Source organism: Microtus ochrogaster, unplaced genomic scaffold (genome assembly GCF_000317375.1).
Source record: "Microtus ochrogaster isolate Prairie Vole_2 unplaced genomic scaffold, MicOch1.0 UNK12, whole genome shotgun sequence".
Classification (NCBI taxonomy): domain Eukaryota; kingdom Metazoa; phylum Chordata; class Mammalia; order Rodentia; family Cricetidae; genus Microtus; species Microtus ochrogaster.
This window is the reverse complement of record NW_004949110.1, coordinates 7,696,638-7,717,304: the sequence shown is the minus strand read 5'-3', so window position 1 is coordinate 7,717,304 and position 20,667 is coordinate 7,696,638. Positions and strand designations below refer to the sequence as shown.

The 20,667-nt window shown below is 42.1% G+C and overlaps 1 protein-coding gene across 2 annotated transcripts in view; it reads left to right on the top strand.

The window, feature by feature from the left end:
* Clstn2 (calsyntenin 2) overlaps positions 1-20,667 on the top strand; it is a 572,791-nt gene that overhangs the window by 225,313 nt on the left and 326,811 nt on the right. For both annotated transcript variants that reach the window (XM_026789022.1, XM_013353582.2), the window contains exon 2: positions 1,935-2,057. In XM_026789022.1, coding sequence (XP_026644823.1) covers positions 1,935-2,057 — 123 coding nt within the window. The remainder of the gene's footprint in view (positions 1-1,934; positions 2,058-20,667) is intronic.

Below are 20,667 nucleotides of genomic sequence, written 5' to 3'. Positions count from 1 at the left end.
AATAATACATGTATATTTGTGTTTGTGAATGTCTTTGGAATATGCTGAGGTGCTAAAAGTTTTGGTTTTCTTACCCATTATGAAATATGTAGTCATCTTGAGATGTCACTCATTGTAGAAGTCTTTTCTTTACCATTTTTACAATGATCACCCTTATTTCATAAGTTTCTGTAGGGAATATACATGACTGCAATTCTGAATCTTTGGAATAAAGTGTGATGGTTGGTCGTATTAGTTTAACAGGTTATTTTGCTTTTTAAAATATCTGCTTTGCTCCCTTAGTCCTGAAAATGTATGTGGGAGGTTTAAAAGAGGTCAAATGTTCTCAATTGAAGGACCACTCTTGGTGCTTTTGTGGAGTAGTGACTGGGGAAGGTAGGGTCTTTTCTTGGGAAATGAACTAAAATATTTGTATAGATATCTAAATGGCGTCAGAAGGAACCAGAACAAAAATTAGGCAACACACATCAAAGAGATAAATGGAAGAAGTTGAATATTCACCAGAGATGTCCATATGTGAACATACAAAATCTTGTTACATCTCATCTCAAGTCTCTGGCCATTGTTGGTCCTTGCTAGTGCATTACAATTGCTTGATAGGGTTCCAACATAGAGCCATAAACTAAGTACCTTAGAAAAATGGAAATGTAGTGTGTCACACTTTTGGATGCTTGACATCTAAAATGAAGGTGTTGCAAGATCATGCTTCATGTGTATATCTGTACTCTGGAGAATGATCAGGTTGATGCCCCCATCCTAGATAAAACCCAGTGGCTAGTAAAAGTACAAGTGTGTGTGATTGTATGTGTGTTTGTGTGTGTGTGTGTGTGTGTGTTCATTGTGCTGGTATACGTCTCCTATAAGAGGAGGTCAGTGGTCAAGCTTGAATATCATTCCTCAGGTACTGCCCATCTTGGTTTTTTAATTTTATTTTTTATTTGCATAAGTTCTTTCATTGGGATCTGGTATTCACTTATAGGCTGGGTGTCCAGCAAGTCCCAGGAATTTGCCTGTCTTTGCCTCCCTAACATTTGGATTACAAGCATTGACCTCCATGCCTAGCATTTTGCCTAAGAGCTGAGGAATCAAATAAGTCTTAATGCTTATACAACAAGCACTTTACCAAAGGAGTTATTTCCCCAGCCCAGCTCCAATCTTTCATGGTGTATTTTTTGCATGCTTGGCTGACTGTTCATGAAAATGTTCCCTTTTAATATGGACACCAGTCATGAACACTGGGGATCTGCCCCAGTGTCCCATTTTAAATAGATTGCCTCTGTAAAGATTTTCTTTCTAAACACAGATAAAAACTGAGGTAAACTCCAACCTACGCTTTAGGTGTACTGACATTAAACATGTATACGTTTAAAAGTTTATCAGTTGCTCATTAGATGATTTATAATTTGAGCTGCTCAATTTATTGAAGAAAAATTTTAACTGATAAATAATTTAGATTATTTGAATCATCTTGAAATGATCAGAAAATTCTCAGTGTTGGTTGCATATTGGCATATATATTGGAACTTGTGCATACGTGTTTTATATATGTATGTATTCTAATCTACTAATGCTATCTATGGGTGGGTTGAGTTAAGTTGAGGTCAGAATTCCCAGCACACACAGTCTAATCTGCTGGTTTGTTGACTGATAGCAGATTTTAACTCAGAAGCATCTATTAATAGGTAACATTAGAAATTTTAACTCTCAATAATGTCTATCTTTACTGATGTTGCCACTTACCTTATGTGGGCCTGTGTGTGTCTTTAGGCCGTCAGTACACATCTCTGAAGCTTTTCTACATATCAAGTAGGCTACTGTGTTTTATGACTTAGTTGAATATGAGTCTATGCTGGGGGAAAATATAAAGCATTAATAGTTCTATTATAGATAAATGTCTCACATGATGATATTTTTGTTTTGTGTTGCTTTTCTAGTCAATAAACACAAGCCATGGATTGAGACATCGTATCATGGGGTCATCACGGAGAACAACGACACAGTCATTTTGGATCCTCCACTGGTAGCCCTGGATAAAGATGCCCCAGTGCCTTTTGCAGGTAAGATGATTGACACTTTGGTAGGCTTGGGCTGACTTGCTCTGGAGACCTGATGTGAAACCGTCACTAAGCCCAGCTCGAACCTAAAAGTTACTGTCACCACCCTATGGGCAGAAGCCCTGTGTGTTTCAAGTTGTGTGTATCTTCTCATTGTTAGTGTGAACTCTTTAGCATAGTATGGTTATTCGCCTTCACAATGCATCCTGTGGAAGAGACCCATATTCCTTCTTTTTGTGCTTGTTTTTGTTGTTTTGGTGGTTTTGATTTGTTCTGTTGTTGAGACAAGGTCTCTTTATGTATTTCTGACTATGTAGGAACTTGCTATGTAGACCAGGACTGCCTTGAACTCATGGAGATCAGCCTGCCTCTGTCTCTGCCTTCCAAATGCTAAGATTAAAGACAAGTCACATGCCCATTTTCCTCCTGCTAAGAGGTGATAAATTGCCAAAGTGACCCCTGGAGTTAGAAGAGATGGACTAGTGAATGTCCTTGGGGAATTTTGCTCCTAGAGAGATGGCCTGCATACATGGTAGCATGTGGCCACCACTGTCCCCAATACCTATATACTACATACGGACTTGTATCTTGAACGATGGGCAAGAAAGGGGGAAAACTATCAAACCAAACTTGCTAAAGGTCAGATGAGATTGTGCCCTTCAACATGAGTATGGCTTCCAGGGGAGGAAACTAAAGTCAGATGTCCTTGTCTTTCTTGGCTAGAAGCCTTTCTTATTGTCTTCAAGGTCACTTCTCTCACTCTGACCTGCAGAAGTCAGACCCTATGTAGTAAGGATACAACACTATCATCTGTTTCCATGGATTTGGGTAAAGACAGGAAATGGGCAATGGCTTGGGTAGGAGACCTCAGACAAAGAATATCTGAGGTTGCCTGAATCACGAGGAATAGTGTTCACATTTTATAACTGTCAAGTGGAAGACAGGAAATTTAATGAAGGTTTTCAAGACCTCTAGAAGATTGCTTTATGATCGATGGGTGCCAGGCAGGGGTTTTCACCATGATGAAGTCTATTTTTTCTGACAGTTTGTCTGCTACATTATGAGCTACTTGAGCAGAAAAAAAAAAATGATTCTTTCGCACTTTTAAGAGAGATGCTCTGTGAAGGCCTTTTATTCATTATGGAAGATTATGATGGCAGGAGGGCTGGACTGGGTTGAACTCAGTGTGATGTGAAGGTAAGCCCATAAGCATTCTTACTGTGGGGGAAAAAACTCTTACATGGCTTTATCTTTATTTTATATAAAATGATAACTAATGGGCACCTAACAGTGATTTCCATGATGTCTAAGGTTGTGTAGCTCAGACATCTTCCAAATGTCCTCCAACCAAATGACACTTGGAAGTACCATGCCCTTTTTTTCTCATGCCATCATCTTTTCCACCCCTGCCCTTCTTCGGCAGCCTAGGAATCATCTACCTTACATTCTTCCGGACATAAGTAGCATGGCAGTGTGGTTAACCAACACCTTTAACATTGTCTAGAAATAAGGTTTTTGAAGCAAATACCAGTAAAAATATGTTTGCATCACAGAAATCTTTTATTTGGCTTTTAATATATGCTTAAAATAGATCCAACATTAAGAAACTGGTAGATTTAACATGAAACACACGATTCTGGTTAATCTCAATGAATCAGATCTCGAGTAGAGAACTGAGTCAGAATTTCCTCCCTCCCTTCTTTCTTCCTCCCTTCCTTCCTTGGAAGCAGGCCTGAAATTCAGTATAGAGACCAGCTGTCCTCAAACCTCTGGTCTCTGGCCATAGCCACCTGAGTTTTAGAATCACAAATCTGTGTCCCAACACTGAGTTGGCCGTCTCTTTAATCTATGTGTGAAGCCCAGTTCCCTCCCAGCCGTTTATCTCACAGTGTGCGCACAGAGTGGGGCTTACTAAGTGGGGCTTAGTCTTTCCCCTCCCTGTCTGGTGGCTGACCTCTCTTTCAAGCATAACAGAGTGAACTGCTGGCCAATTCCAGGGAAGTTACAGAGTGCCCTTCAGTCATACTGTTGCTGGGAGGCTGAGGTTTTCAAAGATGAGCCATGTGTCTGACTCTTGGTTGTGCCTACCCCTAATGGAACTTTCTTTTGGGCTGGTTGTGAGCAAGGAACTGAAGTCTACAGCAAAGTGACCCATTTCCAAACAGAGGGGACACAATAAAAAGAACGTTACATTCAAGCAAATCTGATATTTGAGGATTTATATTCACAGCAGATTCCTTAACGCCTTCATTTATTAGGGCTTACAGACAATTAAAAAATCACCTGCAGATTCATCTGAGCATTTCTTCAGTTGAAGCCTCGTCAAGTGCCTAAAACTTGAATTTGTATTTTGTCAGATGTGCTTACAGTTGTTCAGGCTTGTTTTGAAACTCAGAGTTGCCTCTTGGCCAAGCCCTGAGTAGCTATTTCCAATCAGAGACAATTTCTCTGCTCCACCTGTTATCTTTGCAGCTGCCTTTTAAAAAAAAAATCTGGCTTAATGCATCAAAATATAATCTGCCATGCTCTTAAGAGTAAAAAATAAAGGTGCTTCTTATTATGGTCAAAGCTATTTTTCTCAGTATTATTTATGGCCAGCTGTACGACAGGACAGAGACACTAGCCATCCATCCAGCGACGGGCATTTATTTTAAAACATTTATCTTAAAAAGAAAATACTCTAGATTTATTTCAGATCCCTATCTTTCTCATAAAATTGAAAAATTTATATCTGTCAGCTTCATCACCCTGCACGTCGACTGGAGCTTCTGGTCTTCCTTATCAAACACTCCTGAATTAGGGGTCACTTTCCCCAGCTTTCTCCCTGCGTCTTTTTTTCCCATTGGTTGAGTGGTATGCTGAGCTGAGCTCTGTGACAGACCATTCCCTTTAGATCATTTTTCACTACTTTATTTCTCTTATCTTCTCCTACCTTTTGGAATTTTTAGAAAAAATATTCTTCTATAAGAATTCTGTTTAGTAAGTTGAGCATCCAAACGGGGAGGAGACAGAAATCTTTAATAAATAAATAAATTAAAAAAATAAAAACTTAGATTGAAAAAAAAGAATTCTGTTTAAAAAATAATTTAGAATTATATGCTACTATAAGCAATGCTCATCTAAATAAAAAGCAAAGCATGTCTTGTAGAAAACATGGAAAGTCCTGTGATGTGCACACAAAAAGCATACAGCCTGCATCTTCCCACCACTAGAGACTCTTGGCATTTCAATGTACTTCCTCCAGTCATGTTTCTATTCCTTGCCTAAAATTATTATTGCATCTTGCATGTAATATTAGAATTGAGTGTTAATGTTACTTTAAAAATAACATTAGCACTATAAATATCCTAATGAATGCTCTAGAGCTTACTTTTCTCCTAATGACAGTTATTGTACCTATTTCCATTTCTATCTTGTTACAACATATTTGCCTTTCTGTGTCTACTGGTGGATAAATTTTCATGAGTACAATTAATTGGTCAAGCATTTCCAAGTTCCTGAAACACATTAGATTGCTTTTCAAAACAAAACAAAACAAAAAAAAAAAAAAAAAAAACAACCCTGTATGACTTTGTGTTCCTATCCACAGCATCTGAGTCCTCCTCCGGCCCCCTTATTTTTGCTCTAATGGTGATTTGGTGACAGTATGGCAGAATAGCTAATTGTATTATCTTTAATAACATCATCTGTGAATGATGCAGGCATTCCAGGCTTTTTGTATGGATGAAATTTAAATAATGTCTGTGCCACATGTTCCAAATGTGGTGGTTGTTTAAATGAATTGGAGTTTCCATCTCCAGCCTTTTATGCCTGCTCATTTCATAGAGAAAATGCCTACTTGGCATTGAGGTAAAGCAACTTGCCCAGCATTTCAGGTGACTTTGGTTGAGCCAGGGACATTGATCTTGCTTTGACTCCGTCTCTCGTTTGAGCAGCAAAACCTCCAGGAGACCTCAGCCAGTTCTATTAAACTTGCTTGGCTCACTTCTCAACTCAGAGTTTGAGCTCTGTAGACTTGACCTTCTTAAAGAAGCAGACACAGAAAAATCCTCAAGTAATAATGGAAATCCTGACCATTGCATGACAAAGAAAAAAAAGAGTGATAATGAAAGCAAGCCAGGCGCACCATGAACTTATTAATTTGTACATGTGCCCCACTGAGGCCTGTTAGGAAACTGTGGAGACTTTTAAATTTGAAGGGAATTAGACGGCTTTTCAGACATAATAGAACTACCATTCAGTTGTCTACATTGGGCCAGTCTGCACTTGTCTCTTGTAAGGACAGGGCTACAGAGGATGATCAGGCATAATTGGCTGGTTTTGCCAGCTGGGTAAGTCTCTGAAGGCTGCCCAGAAAATTGTCTGGAATACGATTTGACCTGGTTTGATTAGTTGGTTACAGTGCTGGCTGTGGCAAGGACTGTTCCTTCTTTTGTGGCTAACTCCATTTCTCTTATTCAGTTCAATGTCTGCCTATCACCTTCCTTCCTATCTGTGGGTCTGTCCAAGGGACCTGGCTCCCACCTAGGGCTCAATAATACCCTAATGGTAGAGACCATAAGGGTTCATTCTGCCACGATATCTTATAGTGAGCAGGAAAGGCAGAGATCATAGCATTCATTATTTCTAGTATTTTTTGATTGATGATCATCATTGTATGCTTTAAAACATATAAAATATTATGTTTAAAAGCATATCAATATTGTGTAGAAGCTTTAAATCTAGGGAAGTGGCACATATATTACCTCACATAGTGTGGTGGTTAATGTGGTCAAATTGGCAAAAACTAGAATCACCCGGGAGATGGCCTCTGAACACGCCCGTGAGGGACTTTCTTCACTGAGGTGCTTGAGGTAGAAGGATGGAACCATTTCGTGGACTAAACCTTGAACTGAATAAAGAGAGGGAGGTGCAGATCCCACGTGCTCTCGTTGCTCTCTATTTCCTGACTATGGATGCCGTGTGGACAGCTGTCTCAAGCTCCTGACACTATGATTTCAGGGCAAGATGGAACGTTAGCCTGGAACTGCACGTCAAAATAAGCTCGTTCTCCTTTGGACTGCTTTAGTCAGAGAACTTTATTACAGAAACAGAGGTGCAAAGGTGTCCTCTTTTGGTGAGAGGCTATCACACTCATCCTTTCTTCAAGAGAATAACATATTATCAGAATTGATAGCCACCTTGCTCTAGAGTAGATCTCTTAACGTACGATTTCTAGCACACTGCAATTGTCTATCTTCCAACCATCATCCCCTCAACCACTCCAGCCTCTGGGGACCACCATCATATTCTCTACATCTGATATCAGCATTCTTCAGATTCCACCAAAGAGGGAAATCAGCTGCATTTGTCTATTTTTGTGGCTTCTGTCCCTCGCTAGACACACATGTTTTTGCATCTCGGTTCTGCACTTGCTAACTTTATAATCTCAGAGCTGTCACTAAATTCTTCCAAGGGAGTGTTTACAATGGAGGCATTCACAGCGCCTACTCCTGGGATTAATATGTGGATATAATTAGATATTAATGAAAAGTGCCTAGAGCCCTGTCTGGCGGCCAGAAAGTGCCCAATAAATCAGAGTTGTGTTAGTCATAGCCGTGGAGATGATGAGAGTCATCAGAGTAATTGTGGTTCTTGTTATCATCAACAGGCCACAAGTGTTTGCTTCCTTTTTGGTTGATTACAATGGTGCAATTATAATCTGGGGTGATGATGATAAAAGAAGGGAGAAACATAACTCTGGAGTCTGTTCTAACGCTGGATACAGTCACCCAATCAGACTGTTGTTTGGATTCCTCTCTGGCAGAGTGGTGTGGGAACGACCAGCTAAATTGTACAGTTGGAAGATTGTGTACAACTCCATAAATAAATATCAGCTATCTGGGATTAAAAGTCCCTCCATTCTCCCCATAATTTATCTCTGTGGAATAATCTATTGCAAGCTTCACTTTCAGACAATTGCAAACCATGTGTCCTTTTATTATAAATGCACACATGCGCACATGGGTACCTGCCAGTCAGTCGATTGCAATTCACTTCTCACCAGCTTGTGAAGCAGGAGGACAACTATTATGATTCTGTTCTGCAAGCAAGGCAACAGGGAACTTTAGGAAGTTTTGTGAACACCGCAAGCTAATTTACCCAAGTCCAGGCTCTCTGGCTGCAGGCCTGCCTTCCCTTCACTCGCTCTGTTGTCCTTTGCTGGAGGCTGCTCTTACTAGTTTTAAAGGATCTACAAGGCATCTAACCCAACCTTCCTAAATGTCAACCTCATGCTAGGTTCTTCCCTTATGACTTCTTTTTTCCTTGTTTTGATCATTCCAAGAAGAAGCATGTAGTTTTGGAGGTTCAAATCATCACGAGCATCTCCGTTGCCTGATAGTCTCTTCTTTTGGTGAAGCAGAACCAAGATCTACTATGGAGCCTCCTCAAAGTTTGAATAGCATTCTGATGTATTTTAGTTAGGCCAGTTCTATTGAGGTAAGTATTATTGCTATTCATTTATGACATTTTCATTTCAAATAATCATTAGTTTCAATCTCAAAGAAAAATACAAATATTTCAGTGGCTTACAGAAGCATTACAAGCTACTCAAAAGGTCTGTGATGGGATACAAAGGAAACAGTGGATAAACCTTTTGGGTAGGGGTGGCCTCATCTAGTATCCTCAGAAATGGCTGCAGGACCCAAGCTATCTTCATTCTATGTTGCCCTGTGGCTCTCCAACATCTGGTCCTCGCAGGATAAATGTATGTATGCATTAATAATTCCTGAAAAATGAATTATTTGAAAAGGACACCCAGCAAAGCATCCCAGGCCCTGTAAGTAGTAACTGCCTTCAGTCCCAGGTTAGATCTAACCTTCTCTGCAAAGAACTAGGTACAGACCTGTCTGGAGTCCACAGCTGGGGCTATCCCTCAATCCTCACAGGGTTGCAATCTAGAATTAAGTTGGGAAAACATGAACTAAATGTCTATTATTCTGAGTGCATGTGAAAAATTAAGAGAGGAAAGTAAAATTCACCCACTATCAAGGAAAAATTACAATTCTGATATGAACTCATATTTTTAAAGTGAATTGAGGTAATGGCTTTTATGGGATCTGAGTCTTTGAGTTTTTACTGCTCATGGCTACTTCCTATGCAGATTGAGTTATGCAGGCTTGGTTACCAAGATAACTAAGCATCACACAAACATTGATTTAGTCATTCCTCTATTTGGGGCTGTGTAGGTTGTTTTCAATAATTTTCATCTTTCTAAAGAAAATAATTCTTCCATGGTCAACTGTGTGAAATGACTTTCTTAAATAAGCATAACTCGATTTCATTTTGAGGTTTATTTCATAGAGAGAATGAAAGCAGATGCATTCTTTCAGTGATAGTTTGAGATTGTGTCCTCAAATGTTTGGCTGATGTAAACTGCAATTGTCAATTTCCCAGCAGCTGGTGGCTTCAGACTAGACAGGGAAGATGTGGAAGTCATATTCCCACAGCTGTCAGCACCTATAGGGGAGCACTATCCCCAAGTTCTCATATCCCCAAGCCTCCTTCCACATAGCCAGGTTTTCATCCTTGCTGCAATAACTCTGATCTAAAGGCTCCCAGATTTATACAAGAGTAATATTGAAGTTGTTGTAAAATATGAAATGATTGAGGGGCAATGGGAATAGCAGTCTGTAAATAAGATGGAAGACCTGGCCAAGGTGACACTTGTGATCTCTAGAGCAGATGGCAAGGGAGGATCCATCTGTGGTCCTGCAGGACCAGTAAAGCCCCTTACAGTGGCCATACCCATGGGTCTTGTTCTATGGGTGATTGGGGATCCTACCAATCAGGTTGTGAGAGCAAGAGCCACATGCCATCACTATGGGATGAAGGACAGATTTAACTCTGGCTTGGCAGCTTCCAGCCTTGACAGGGATTGGTGTGAGAACGGGAACATGTTTGGGGACACTTCCTGGCCTTCTCCATAAAAATATACTGTGCTCTCCCCGGCTGTTCATTTTTATAATTTTAATTTGTCTTTCTTGCCTGCTGATGACTGTCATTGTGGGAGGCAGGTCTCAGCTCCAGTGGGAGGCCCATTCACAAATCCTAGTTCGTAAAGACTTTGCCTGAGTCGGGTGGAGGGGGGAGCATATTTATCCTGCTGAGGGGTTTGTGGATGACACTCTCTATGGAGGAGATGCTAGCAGGAGAGAGGGGAAGCTTTCCAGACTTCTACTGTGTGTGCTTGAGGTCTTTGCCTTGTCTTTTTCCCTTATCTGAAACAAGTCCTTCCAAACCGTTCCTCTTGCATTTCCTTCTTTCCTTTCCCACGAGCTTATTCCCAGGGTCCCTGATGCTGCCTGTCTAAGTAGCCTCTGTCAGTAGGTGCTTTTGTGTTTTGTCTTTTTATTTCTCCTGTGAAGGCTGTTTGTAAATTTGTACTATGGCAGCTCAAGCTTAGTGAACTTCTTTTTTATGTCCCAATCTCATCTCCCGCTCATGCCAAACCCTGGGACTCACACATCTCTGAGGGGGGTCTGGATCAAGAGAGTGTGCAGACATTAATTTCATACCTCTTTGTATTGAGTAGGCAAAGGTAGGCTCCTGAGTGGGAAAACTCCAGGAGAAACTAAAAGGGCTTCCATTGGGGACGATGAGGAATTCAGTCAAGATACAGTGGAACAGATCGGCCAGAGAAGAGTGAGGGTGTAGGTTTCAAATGAATCAAATTCATCTAGAGGGCCTAGGATCTGTGTCTGACTTGGGAAGAAAGCAGGGCAAGGGGTTGAGGAGCTGGATCAGAATCCACCAGGAAACTTACCCTGGCTTCCCAGGTACTCTTGGCTTTGTGAAACAGAGTCTCACCATATAGTCCAGGATGGCTTTGAATTGGAAATCTGCCTGTGCCTGCCTCAGCTTCCTGGGTGATCTTGTTCTCCAGGATCTTCACAAAGAGAAGACTTTCTGCATAAATCATTAGGCCAGATTCATGTTGAAGGACTGACCAGTTGGTACTACTCTCTAGCAGTAGATTGAAGAGGCGTTCAGGAAGAAAAGACATCCTAATTTCCAGAGCTGAAGAGTATCCTAGGGTGTGGGATTATCAGTGCTAAAACTGGGAAGGGATGGGTACACCAGGGCTGGAAACCCTGGGAGGTGAGATGTGGTACTTTGGAATAAGCTGCTTCAACACCACGTTAGGAGATGGCGTGAGAGAAGCCTCTGGATGTGGAAATTCCTTGTTTTCTGGGCCCCTGCATTAATGAGAGCACTATATGGAAACAAGATGAAGTGTAAACAATGAAATAAAAACAATGATGGCAGGAGTTCTGCCAGCCCACATGGTGACGGTGCAAATTGAAAACAGGTGTTCCTTCTTACAGATGGACCCTGTCTTACTCCACAGCACACAGCTCAGCAAGTGAGCAGGAAGAGGTCCATCTCAGCCTCAGTGTGTCCCCTTGGTCTTGTATCCTCATACGGAAAACAACCTGCACACAGCAACACCAAAAATTGGCCAAGTTCTATTATTCCCCCGTGCCACACGCTATATTACAAACACCGTGTCATTTAGGTTTTACAGTGATCCTCTGAAATGGGCATCATTATTATCTCTATTTTACAGGAGAGACTGAGGTTAAACTGAATTATATAGTTTGCCCAGGACACAGTGGGTAATGAAGTTTTAATTCTAGCCCAGATGTCTCGGTTAAGTACTGCTATGTAGCAGGCACGCCAACACTTAGGAGCCCCAGGTCAGCAGCCGTTCGTCCTCCCTCCTTACTCTGCATGTGGGCTGGGCAGCTCTGCTAATCTAGGCTGGGTGCAACTGATCCTTGCTGGGGGTATTTAAGGGTCCCCAGGAAGCCAGTGGCTCTGAAGGGTCAGTTTAGGGTGGCTGTAGCTAGGGTGGCACCGTTCTCTATGTATTCTTTCAGTAGCCTGCCTGAGAAATTAAAAGTACACACATGTACAAGCAGACGTCAACAACTCCCTGTGACAGTTCTGACCCTGTCTCCCGAGCTAACTCAAATCCCATGTCCACTACTAGACCCAGTGTACAAATGAACTACACGGAGATGAATGCCTTTAGAGTCATCAGTGCTGTTCTGTCGCAACCCACCTCCAGGCCACTGTAATTCACAACCTTCCTATGTGCAAAACACACTCTCCCCTGTGCTAGAACCCCAGAAGTCATATTCAGTCATAGATCCAGGCTTGGAGCGCAAGATTTTGAGAACCTCATCATTGGGAGTAGCCAATCTTAATCCATAGGCCTGGGAACTAAAGCAAACAAAAATTATCTTTCCGCCCTGTAGGAGACAGAAATCCTTAGCCAACACTTCCAATCCAGGTTGGAAGTGAAAGGAAACATACAGTGACCATTAGTAGTTCTGATATATTGCTAGAAAAATGTTGCAAGGCCCCCTCAGTGCACTTCCTCTAATCCATCTTCCTCTCTCTTCCATTTGACACTTCTCATCTTTTTGTACCACTGTCTCTGATCCATCCCAATTGATGGAATCAACAAATGTGAGCACTGTGGTTGGCTTTATCTTTGGGCCACTATCCAGCTCCCAAATAAAGACACGGAGACTTATTACTAATTATGAATGCTTGGCCTTGTCTTAGGCTTGTCCCACTGGCTCTTTTAACTGAATTTAACCTGTTTCTCTTCATTTATGTTTAGCCTTGGGGCTTTTTACATTTCTTTCATTCTATATTTCCGACTTTCCTGCCTCCTCTGTGTCTAGTTGACCGGCCCATGGTGTCTGCCTGGTGTCTCTTTTCTTTCTTCTCCTGAGCCTAAATTCCTCCTCCTCTTTAAGTTCCTTACCCAGAAGTTTCACCTATACCTCCTCTCTTTTTATTGGCCATTCAGCTTTTTATTGGCAAATCGGGTGCCTTAGGCAGACAAGGTAAAATAGGAACCCATCTTTACATATTTAGACAAATGCAACACATCTTTGCATTGTTAAACAAAGATTCTGCAACAGAGCACAGTGCTTATGAGACCAGGGTCCTGAACTCTGGGTAAAGTGTTAGCTTTGTCTCCATGTCAGCATCTGAGACTCTGTCCCATCTCAAATGAAGAACTAGGATACCAAAGTCAGGGGCCTTAGATAGCAAATCGGGAAAATTAGAGGGAGAACCATTTTGTCTCTCTGTTGGAAAAGAAATTCACTTAATCCATGAAAATTCAAGCCCCATGATATCCCAGAATGCCAAGAACTTCAAATCTATGGCAGGCCTTATCTACAGTCTTCACATCAGTGAGTTTATGGGGCATTTTGAGTCAGTGTTCTGGTGGCCAAATTCTAAGCCACATGACCCAGGAACTGGGGTGGGTACCTGACTCTTGTTGACAAATACACTGTGCCAACCTTGGATTTACTATCTGGGTTGAAAAGATAAAAGAGGCCAAATGGCTTTTTGTTTGAACACAGGAGGATCAGGAGTAGAGTTGGCAGATGAGGCTTCTGGAGGAAGGAGAGGTCAGAACACTGAATTCTCCCTGATGGGCTTCAGTTCTCAAGTGGCCCTCATGTCCTGGTGATCACGCACTTCCATGCTGCTCATTGCTGCTTTTGATCTTCCTCTGTCCCCAGAGATGCTCCTTTCTCATTTCCTGGGAAGCAAAAGAAGTCAGTGAAAATCATGTGTTAGCATGGCCACACCCGCTGCATCCCTTGGGCTACAGAAACACAAACGGTCTGCAGAGCTCAGCTAAGTGGATAGCATAGAAGGGCACCAACTGGGGATTGGAAAGAGTGAAGAAAATCCTCTTTTAAGGCTGTAACAGTGATCATCACAGCAAAATCAATGACCGAAAATCAGTTCTGACTGTCAATAATTGGATCCCTTAATAGCCCTGTTTAGAAAGCTAATACCAATTCAGATGTCTGCTCTAGAATCCATCCTGCAGCACACTGCAGTAGCCTTATTGAGGAGCCCTGGCAGCGGAGCCCACCACAGTTATTAATTATGAATAGGCTTTTGTAAGGTCAATGGTTTTCCTTTAATAGGAAATTGGGACTGTGAACACAAGTTCCAAATATCTGAGACTTGTTTGAAAGCAAAGGACAGGAGTACAAGCTGGCATTTATAGTTCGTTCTGCCTGGCCGAGGACTGAGGGCGAGATCACTGAATACTTTGGCGTGAGTTCAGGGCTCGATTTTATTATCTTGTAGCTGCCTGTGATCACAGATGAGGCATCAAAGGCCAGCTGTCCCCCATGAACCTTGACAGTCTATATAAACTAATTACTTTTTTATGAGCCACCTTTTCAGAGTTTTGAAGAGAGGGCCCATTAAGCCAAGTTCAATATGATCTACAAACTTTAAAAGTTATTATTATTTACCTAAGTTCCCACCGCGTGCCATGGTAAATGACATCCCTGACAATGCTTGGCTTGGATGGCCATGAACTTCATCAAAAACACAATATTCTGATATTTTATATTTTTTAAAAAAAAATGGAAAGATGAACGCTAGCGCGGCAGGGATTCACTCTGCACGTGGATGGTATTAACAGGACAAGGAAGGGAATAAGAATACACCTGGAACACACCACACCTATTCTCCTGAACCCATGGGGCTGTAGATTACACCTCTTATTCCTCAATTCACCACACTTAGCCCTTCATTTTTCGTGTCTTTCTTGGAGTCTCTAAAGAAGTTCGCTTTCAGCCACAGCGCTCACATGGAGCTTCTATCTCTGCTATCTCCTGGGACTCTTCTCAGCCGTCCCTGGTTGTTGTGGATCTGCTGCACGGCTGTGCCATTTGGGGTATATTCTCTCCACTCTACCACTGGGAGCAAGTTTCTGCCTCTGAATGTTTTTTACCAGACGTTGTCTTCATTGGCCCAACTTGATGCTCTCCTTCCCTTGAATCAGCCTGTGAAAAGAGCACTGAGCGAGACTGACCCCCACCCCCTTAATCATACATCTTCCTGGAGAGCCAGGAAACAAGGGTACTTCTCTTCTAGAGATTTCCTCCTCACCATGTTCCCACAGAGAATTTCCCCATGCTAGTCTCTTGCCATCCTGTTCTTTGTATGTAAACACAAAGACCTTCTTCCAACCCAAAGTGAATAATGCCCCTACCAGATTTGAGATAGGAGTGGTTGTGAACATGTTCAAGCTTTGCGTGTCCTGGGCTAGTGAAGTGGCTACTCCCCTCTTAGCTGCTCATATGTACCTGTACATCTTGATCTTGAACTTGTGCAGAGTGGTCTTTGCTCTCGAGTTCAAATGTTCCTACCCCAACATCGTTTCCACCATGCCTAACTCATCTTCTTCTTTCATATCTGTGAATAAATACTCAAATTTGATTAACAAAGTAGTAGGAACCTGGCCATGGCATCTGTATCATTCCATCTGGCCTCTACCACTTCCACCCTACCCAGAACTTGGTCCTGTTCTACACTGATTTCATGTGAAATAAACTATTTCTCTCCAAGTGAGATCCTCAGGGTCCCCAACTCCCGCTGTGCTCTCCTCTGCCTCAGCCTTTGCATATGAAGCTCTAATTGCCTAGTCACAAGCCCACCTTCCTCCCTGATCTTGAGCAGGAGTGTCCAAGTAGGTAGCATTTGGTAAATGGCTGAAAGACACCTTGACTTAGCACAAGTTTAAACTGACCCTGTGGCCTTATCTTATTGCCTCTGATGTGTTTGTTCTTGGGCTCAATCTCAGGTTCTGCTATACTTTCCCTCCAACCTCTTTCACTGTCTGCTCTTCCTACCAGAGCAGGTTTGTTTATCTGTAAATCCTAGCGCATCCTCTAGATTAGAAGTTTTCTGTAAATATTGGTTGATTCAAATTGCAAAGAACCAGTGACTTACAAGCCAGTTTTAAATAGCATGGGGGAGGGGACAGGGAGGAGAGGAACATGCAGTTCAGGGAAAGGTCATCCATGCTGCTGACATTCACCTTGCAAGAGACAGACCTAAATTAGGGGCAATGGCTCTATGGCTACTGAGTTTTCTCTACCAATTCTGCCATAACTGAAGTACCCAATAAAGGAAGAGGCAAAGCTAAGGGAAACCTGAGTTAGAGGGGCCTGCAGTGGCCAAGGAGGAAACAACTCAGCACTATAGACTGCTGTGTCTCAGCAAGGACTAAATCTTTACAAAGAAGGGGTTTTTTAAGAAGTGTTTTTTTTTAATTAAGGTATTTTGAAATAATAATAGATTGTCAGTGAGTTAAAAGAAGGCATATAAAGGTCCTGTGTCAGGGTTGGAGAGATGGCTCAGCGGTTAAGAACACTGGCTATTCTTCCAGAAGACCAGGGTTCAATTCCCAGCACCCACATGGCAGCTCACAACTGTCTGTAACTCCAGTTTCAGGGTATGTGAAACCCTAATAAAATTAAATAAATTTTAATTTATTTCTTTGCCTAGTCTTCCATATTGCTTACATCTTCTAAAGCTATAGTATGAACTCATAACCAAGACGTCAACATGGATTACAACCCAGATACAGGACATTTCTATGTTACCCTTAAACAGCTACCCCTCCTCCCTTCCTACCCACAACTTCTCACTCCCATTCTTATTTTGTGACTTAACCATTTCAAATGTTAGATAAATAAAATCGCACATTAAACAGCCCTTCAGAATTAGTCTCTTAGTCACAAATTCCTATTGCTGTGAAGAGACACCATGACCATGGCAACTCTTTTAAGGAAAAAACATTTAATTGGGGTGGCTCACATTTTTGGAGGTTCAGTCCATTATCCTCATGCTACAACATGGTGGTGCGCAGGCAGTCATGGTGCTGGGGGAGTAGCTGAGAGTCTTAAACCTTGACTAGTGGGCAACAAGAAGTGGTTTGTCTCCCTGGGCATGGCTTAGGCATCTGTGAGACCTCAAACCCTGTCCCCACAGAGACACACCTCTTCCAACAAGACCACATCTGCTCCAACAATGTCATACCTCTTAATAGTGCCACGTCTTTAGGGGCCATATTTTTTCAAACCACCACAATTAGGTTTTAACTCTGCATCTTTCTCTGGAAGATAATTTTGGCTACTGGTCCAGCCTTTTTATCACTTAGTAGTATTCCATGGCACAGATATACCACAGTTTGTTTAACTCCTCATCCAAGAAAAGAAAATAAGACTCAAGTGTGTGTGTGTGTGTGTGTGTGCATGAGTGTGTGTTTCTTTGAGAATTTCATACATATATGCAGTGTGTTTTGATCATATGTTCTTGGATTTGGTTTATACATGTTTTATTAAGACTTTTTGCATTTATGTTCCTGAAGGAAATTGTCTACAGTTTGTTGTTGTTTTTGTGTCCTTACAAGGTTTTTATGTCATAATAATTATGACTTTATAGAATGAGTTTGGTAGTATTCTGTTCCATTTTATATATGGGACATTTCTTCCAGTTTTATTTCAGGAACTTCTTAGTGAATAGTCTACTCTCAGGGACCAATCTGGGGTACCATTCATTGGAGTCACCTTCATTGCCACTGGGCAGTGTTAAAAGTCTTGATATCCCACTGACTCTTTTCTGACATCAACCCAGTGATCTAGAGAAATGAGAGCTAGTCATTCTTGCCTAGTAAGAGTCGTTTTCACTGCCCATTGGAGGACCTTCATTACCAACCATCATGGAGGATAACATCCCACCTCCTCGCTTGTCCCGCTCCGACATTACCCAGTTAGGTTGAAGAAAGTCTTGGCTCTCTGCCGAGCCTGGGGTGGTGTAGATAGGGCTAATGCTGCATCTCCTTAGCTCCTGTTTATCTGAGGAAAATAGCTGTTGGATGAAGTTTTCCAATATGCTGCACTGCGCATTTCCCAGTCCCTAGGCTGGAGAGAGCAGCTTTTCTTTTCTTATCTGTTCCTAGACCTATCACTGTTTCTACAGTGCTGACTTTTTCATTTCCAGGCTTGGAATATATGAGAGGAGAAGGAAACCCAAGGATCTCAGCATTACATAATTTCTTAGGCTCCAAAAATATTCCCTAAATGACATGGCTTCTGCTTTCCAAATTTAGTCTCCTTGTGCCATTTTATTGATCCCCACTTTTCAGTACTTAGAAAATGGTGTTTATGATGTTTCCCAGGCAGAACGGTAAGATCAAGAAGGCTGCTGTCCTCATTTTCCAGAGTCACAAATTCAAAAATACTTCCAGATGTTTGGAAAAAAATAATTACTTCATTCTTATCTATAATATACTATGTAGACAGTCTGCAGGTAAGACCACACCTCAGGCCGCCAGTCTGTGATCTATGATTTAAGCTACCGAGACACTATGAGCTGGGTACATTTAGAGGTTTACACACTCTGGACAGCAATGCTCCCTCTATCCCACATTCATTCATTTGAAATTATTGAATGTATACTTCAGGTTAACTACAGAGATGATAAATGAGCAAGAGCTCACATTAACAAGCAAGCAAGGCATTCTTCTGTGGTAGATGTCATAATAGAGCTACTTGGGAATCAGATTGGACTCTATGGCTAGATCCCTAGGTGGGCCATCTTTCTTCCCATAGTTAGTTTGACGTGGTTTCCTTTGGGAACCACAGGCATTGATTGTGTTGTCAAAGAATAGCACGGGGCAGTTGCACTGGCTCCAGTGTCATCTCTTGGACTGATAAATCTTAATTACATCAGGTTCTTGGATCAAGTCCCATCTTTGCTGCCATTCATTATCAGAGATTATGGGGCCTTCCCCAACCTAATGGTAGGAGAATGAAAATGAGGGATGGGAGTGAAGGATCACAATGAAGGCTAAAACCCCAAAAGGACCAAGACTGTGTGTAGGGTTAAACAAGGATGCTTTTGCCGGAAGACCCTGGAGATGGGATAAAGACTAGGACATTTGTCTCAGCATAATCTCGCCTGACAAGACCAAGGTTGCTAGAAGGGACTGGATATAAAGGGGAGAGGAGGCAGTATGGACACAGGAAGTCTCTGGTCCGTGTTTCTTTGACTCCGTTGGTCGTAAGCGTGGGTTTGAGATAATCAGTCCTGACTGTGAAATACAAATGGGACTTTGAGTTCCCTGGAATTTTAGACTGCGTAAATACAGAGAGTGGGACTGTAAGTAAAAGGAGTGGGGTGAGCCCGGCAGCCCCAGCCATGCCACCTCCCTGTGTTGGTCTGCCCTGCACCTTGGGGCCAGTCAGAAACCCCTGTGCTAGTTAGTTCTTTTGTCGACTTGACACAAGGTAGAGGCATCCTGGAACAGAGAACATCAGCCTTCATTGACTGGCCTGTACGCAAGCCTGTAGAGCATCTTCTTGTTTAATGTTTGATGTAGGAGGGTCCAGTCCACTAGAGACGGTGCCATTCCCAGGCAAGTGGTCCTGGGTGATAGAAGAAATCACGCTGAGCGCATGATCTGGAAGAAGCCAGTAAGCAGCCTTCTTCCATGGTCTCTTCTTCAGCTCCTAATTCCAGGTTCCTACCTTGAGTTCCTACCTGGCTTCCCTTCCTGACGGGCTCTGATGAGGATGTGTAGCCAATCATGGTATTTGCCATAGCCATAGTAAAGTCACCCACTGCAACCCAAGAAGTGAAGTCCCTGCTAATATCCATGTAACAAGGCGTGATTACAAGAGCTGCACGGCCATTATGTTATTTCAAACCATTGCTGCCATCTTCCTCTCACCCTGAGGCCCTTTCTACCACAAAACCTTGAAATCTTCAGAGATGTCGGGTTAGTCCTCATTTTTATGTCTTTCTGAGCTAAAAAAGAGTTGACTCACTCAACAAGGGAAAGGATGATAAATACTAATTGAATTTTCCTTTGCAGAGTCCTGCAGCTGGAGATAAAAAAGCTTAAAGTCGTGACAAAAGCAAACAACCAGCACGCGGTTTGTTTTCCTGCACAGGCAAACACTACCCTGCCCTGCTTGCACACATTCCTCATTCTCTTAAATGTGAGAAGGCCAAAGCCTCAGCTCACCGCTGCCAAGGTAGCTGTCCCCACTACGGAATGATTGTTCAGTGATATTTACAGCAGACTGCAGGGTGGAGACAGAGCTTAACCAGAGACAGACAAACTGGACCCTGGTATCAGGCTATTATATCTCATAAAAGCAATAACAGTAATAGCTACTGCCAACCTTCTGTGTGTCTGGCACTGTCCCAAGGGACTGACAGACATAATTTCATTTATATTCACCAGCAATATGAACTTAGAAGGGCAGCAGCTTGCTTACTTTAAAGATAAGGAAACCCAAGCTTACCAAGGTTACATGACTTGCTACAGTCACATGATAGATACATTTAGAGCTAGATTTCCCAATGATTGGCATTATTCATTGTTCAGATAACTTTTTCTCAAACAGGGGAGGGTGATTTTTCTCTTTAGAAATGACCTGGCAATGTCCAGAGACATTTCTTAGTTGTTATAATGGGAGTTTGCTATGGTGCCTGATAAGTGAAGAACAAGGAGGCTGAGCAGTGCCTTGTACTATGAAGAAGAGCTTCCATCTCAAAGAACCATCCGGCCTAAAATATCAACAGTGTTGAAATAGTAGAGCCTAGGTTAAAAAGACAGAGGGTCTCAGTTTCTGCCTCTGCTCTCTATACTGTTCAGAATATGACTTTGGACAACCCATCTTGTTTCCTGGAGGCTCTGTTTCCTATCATATAAAAT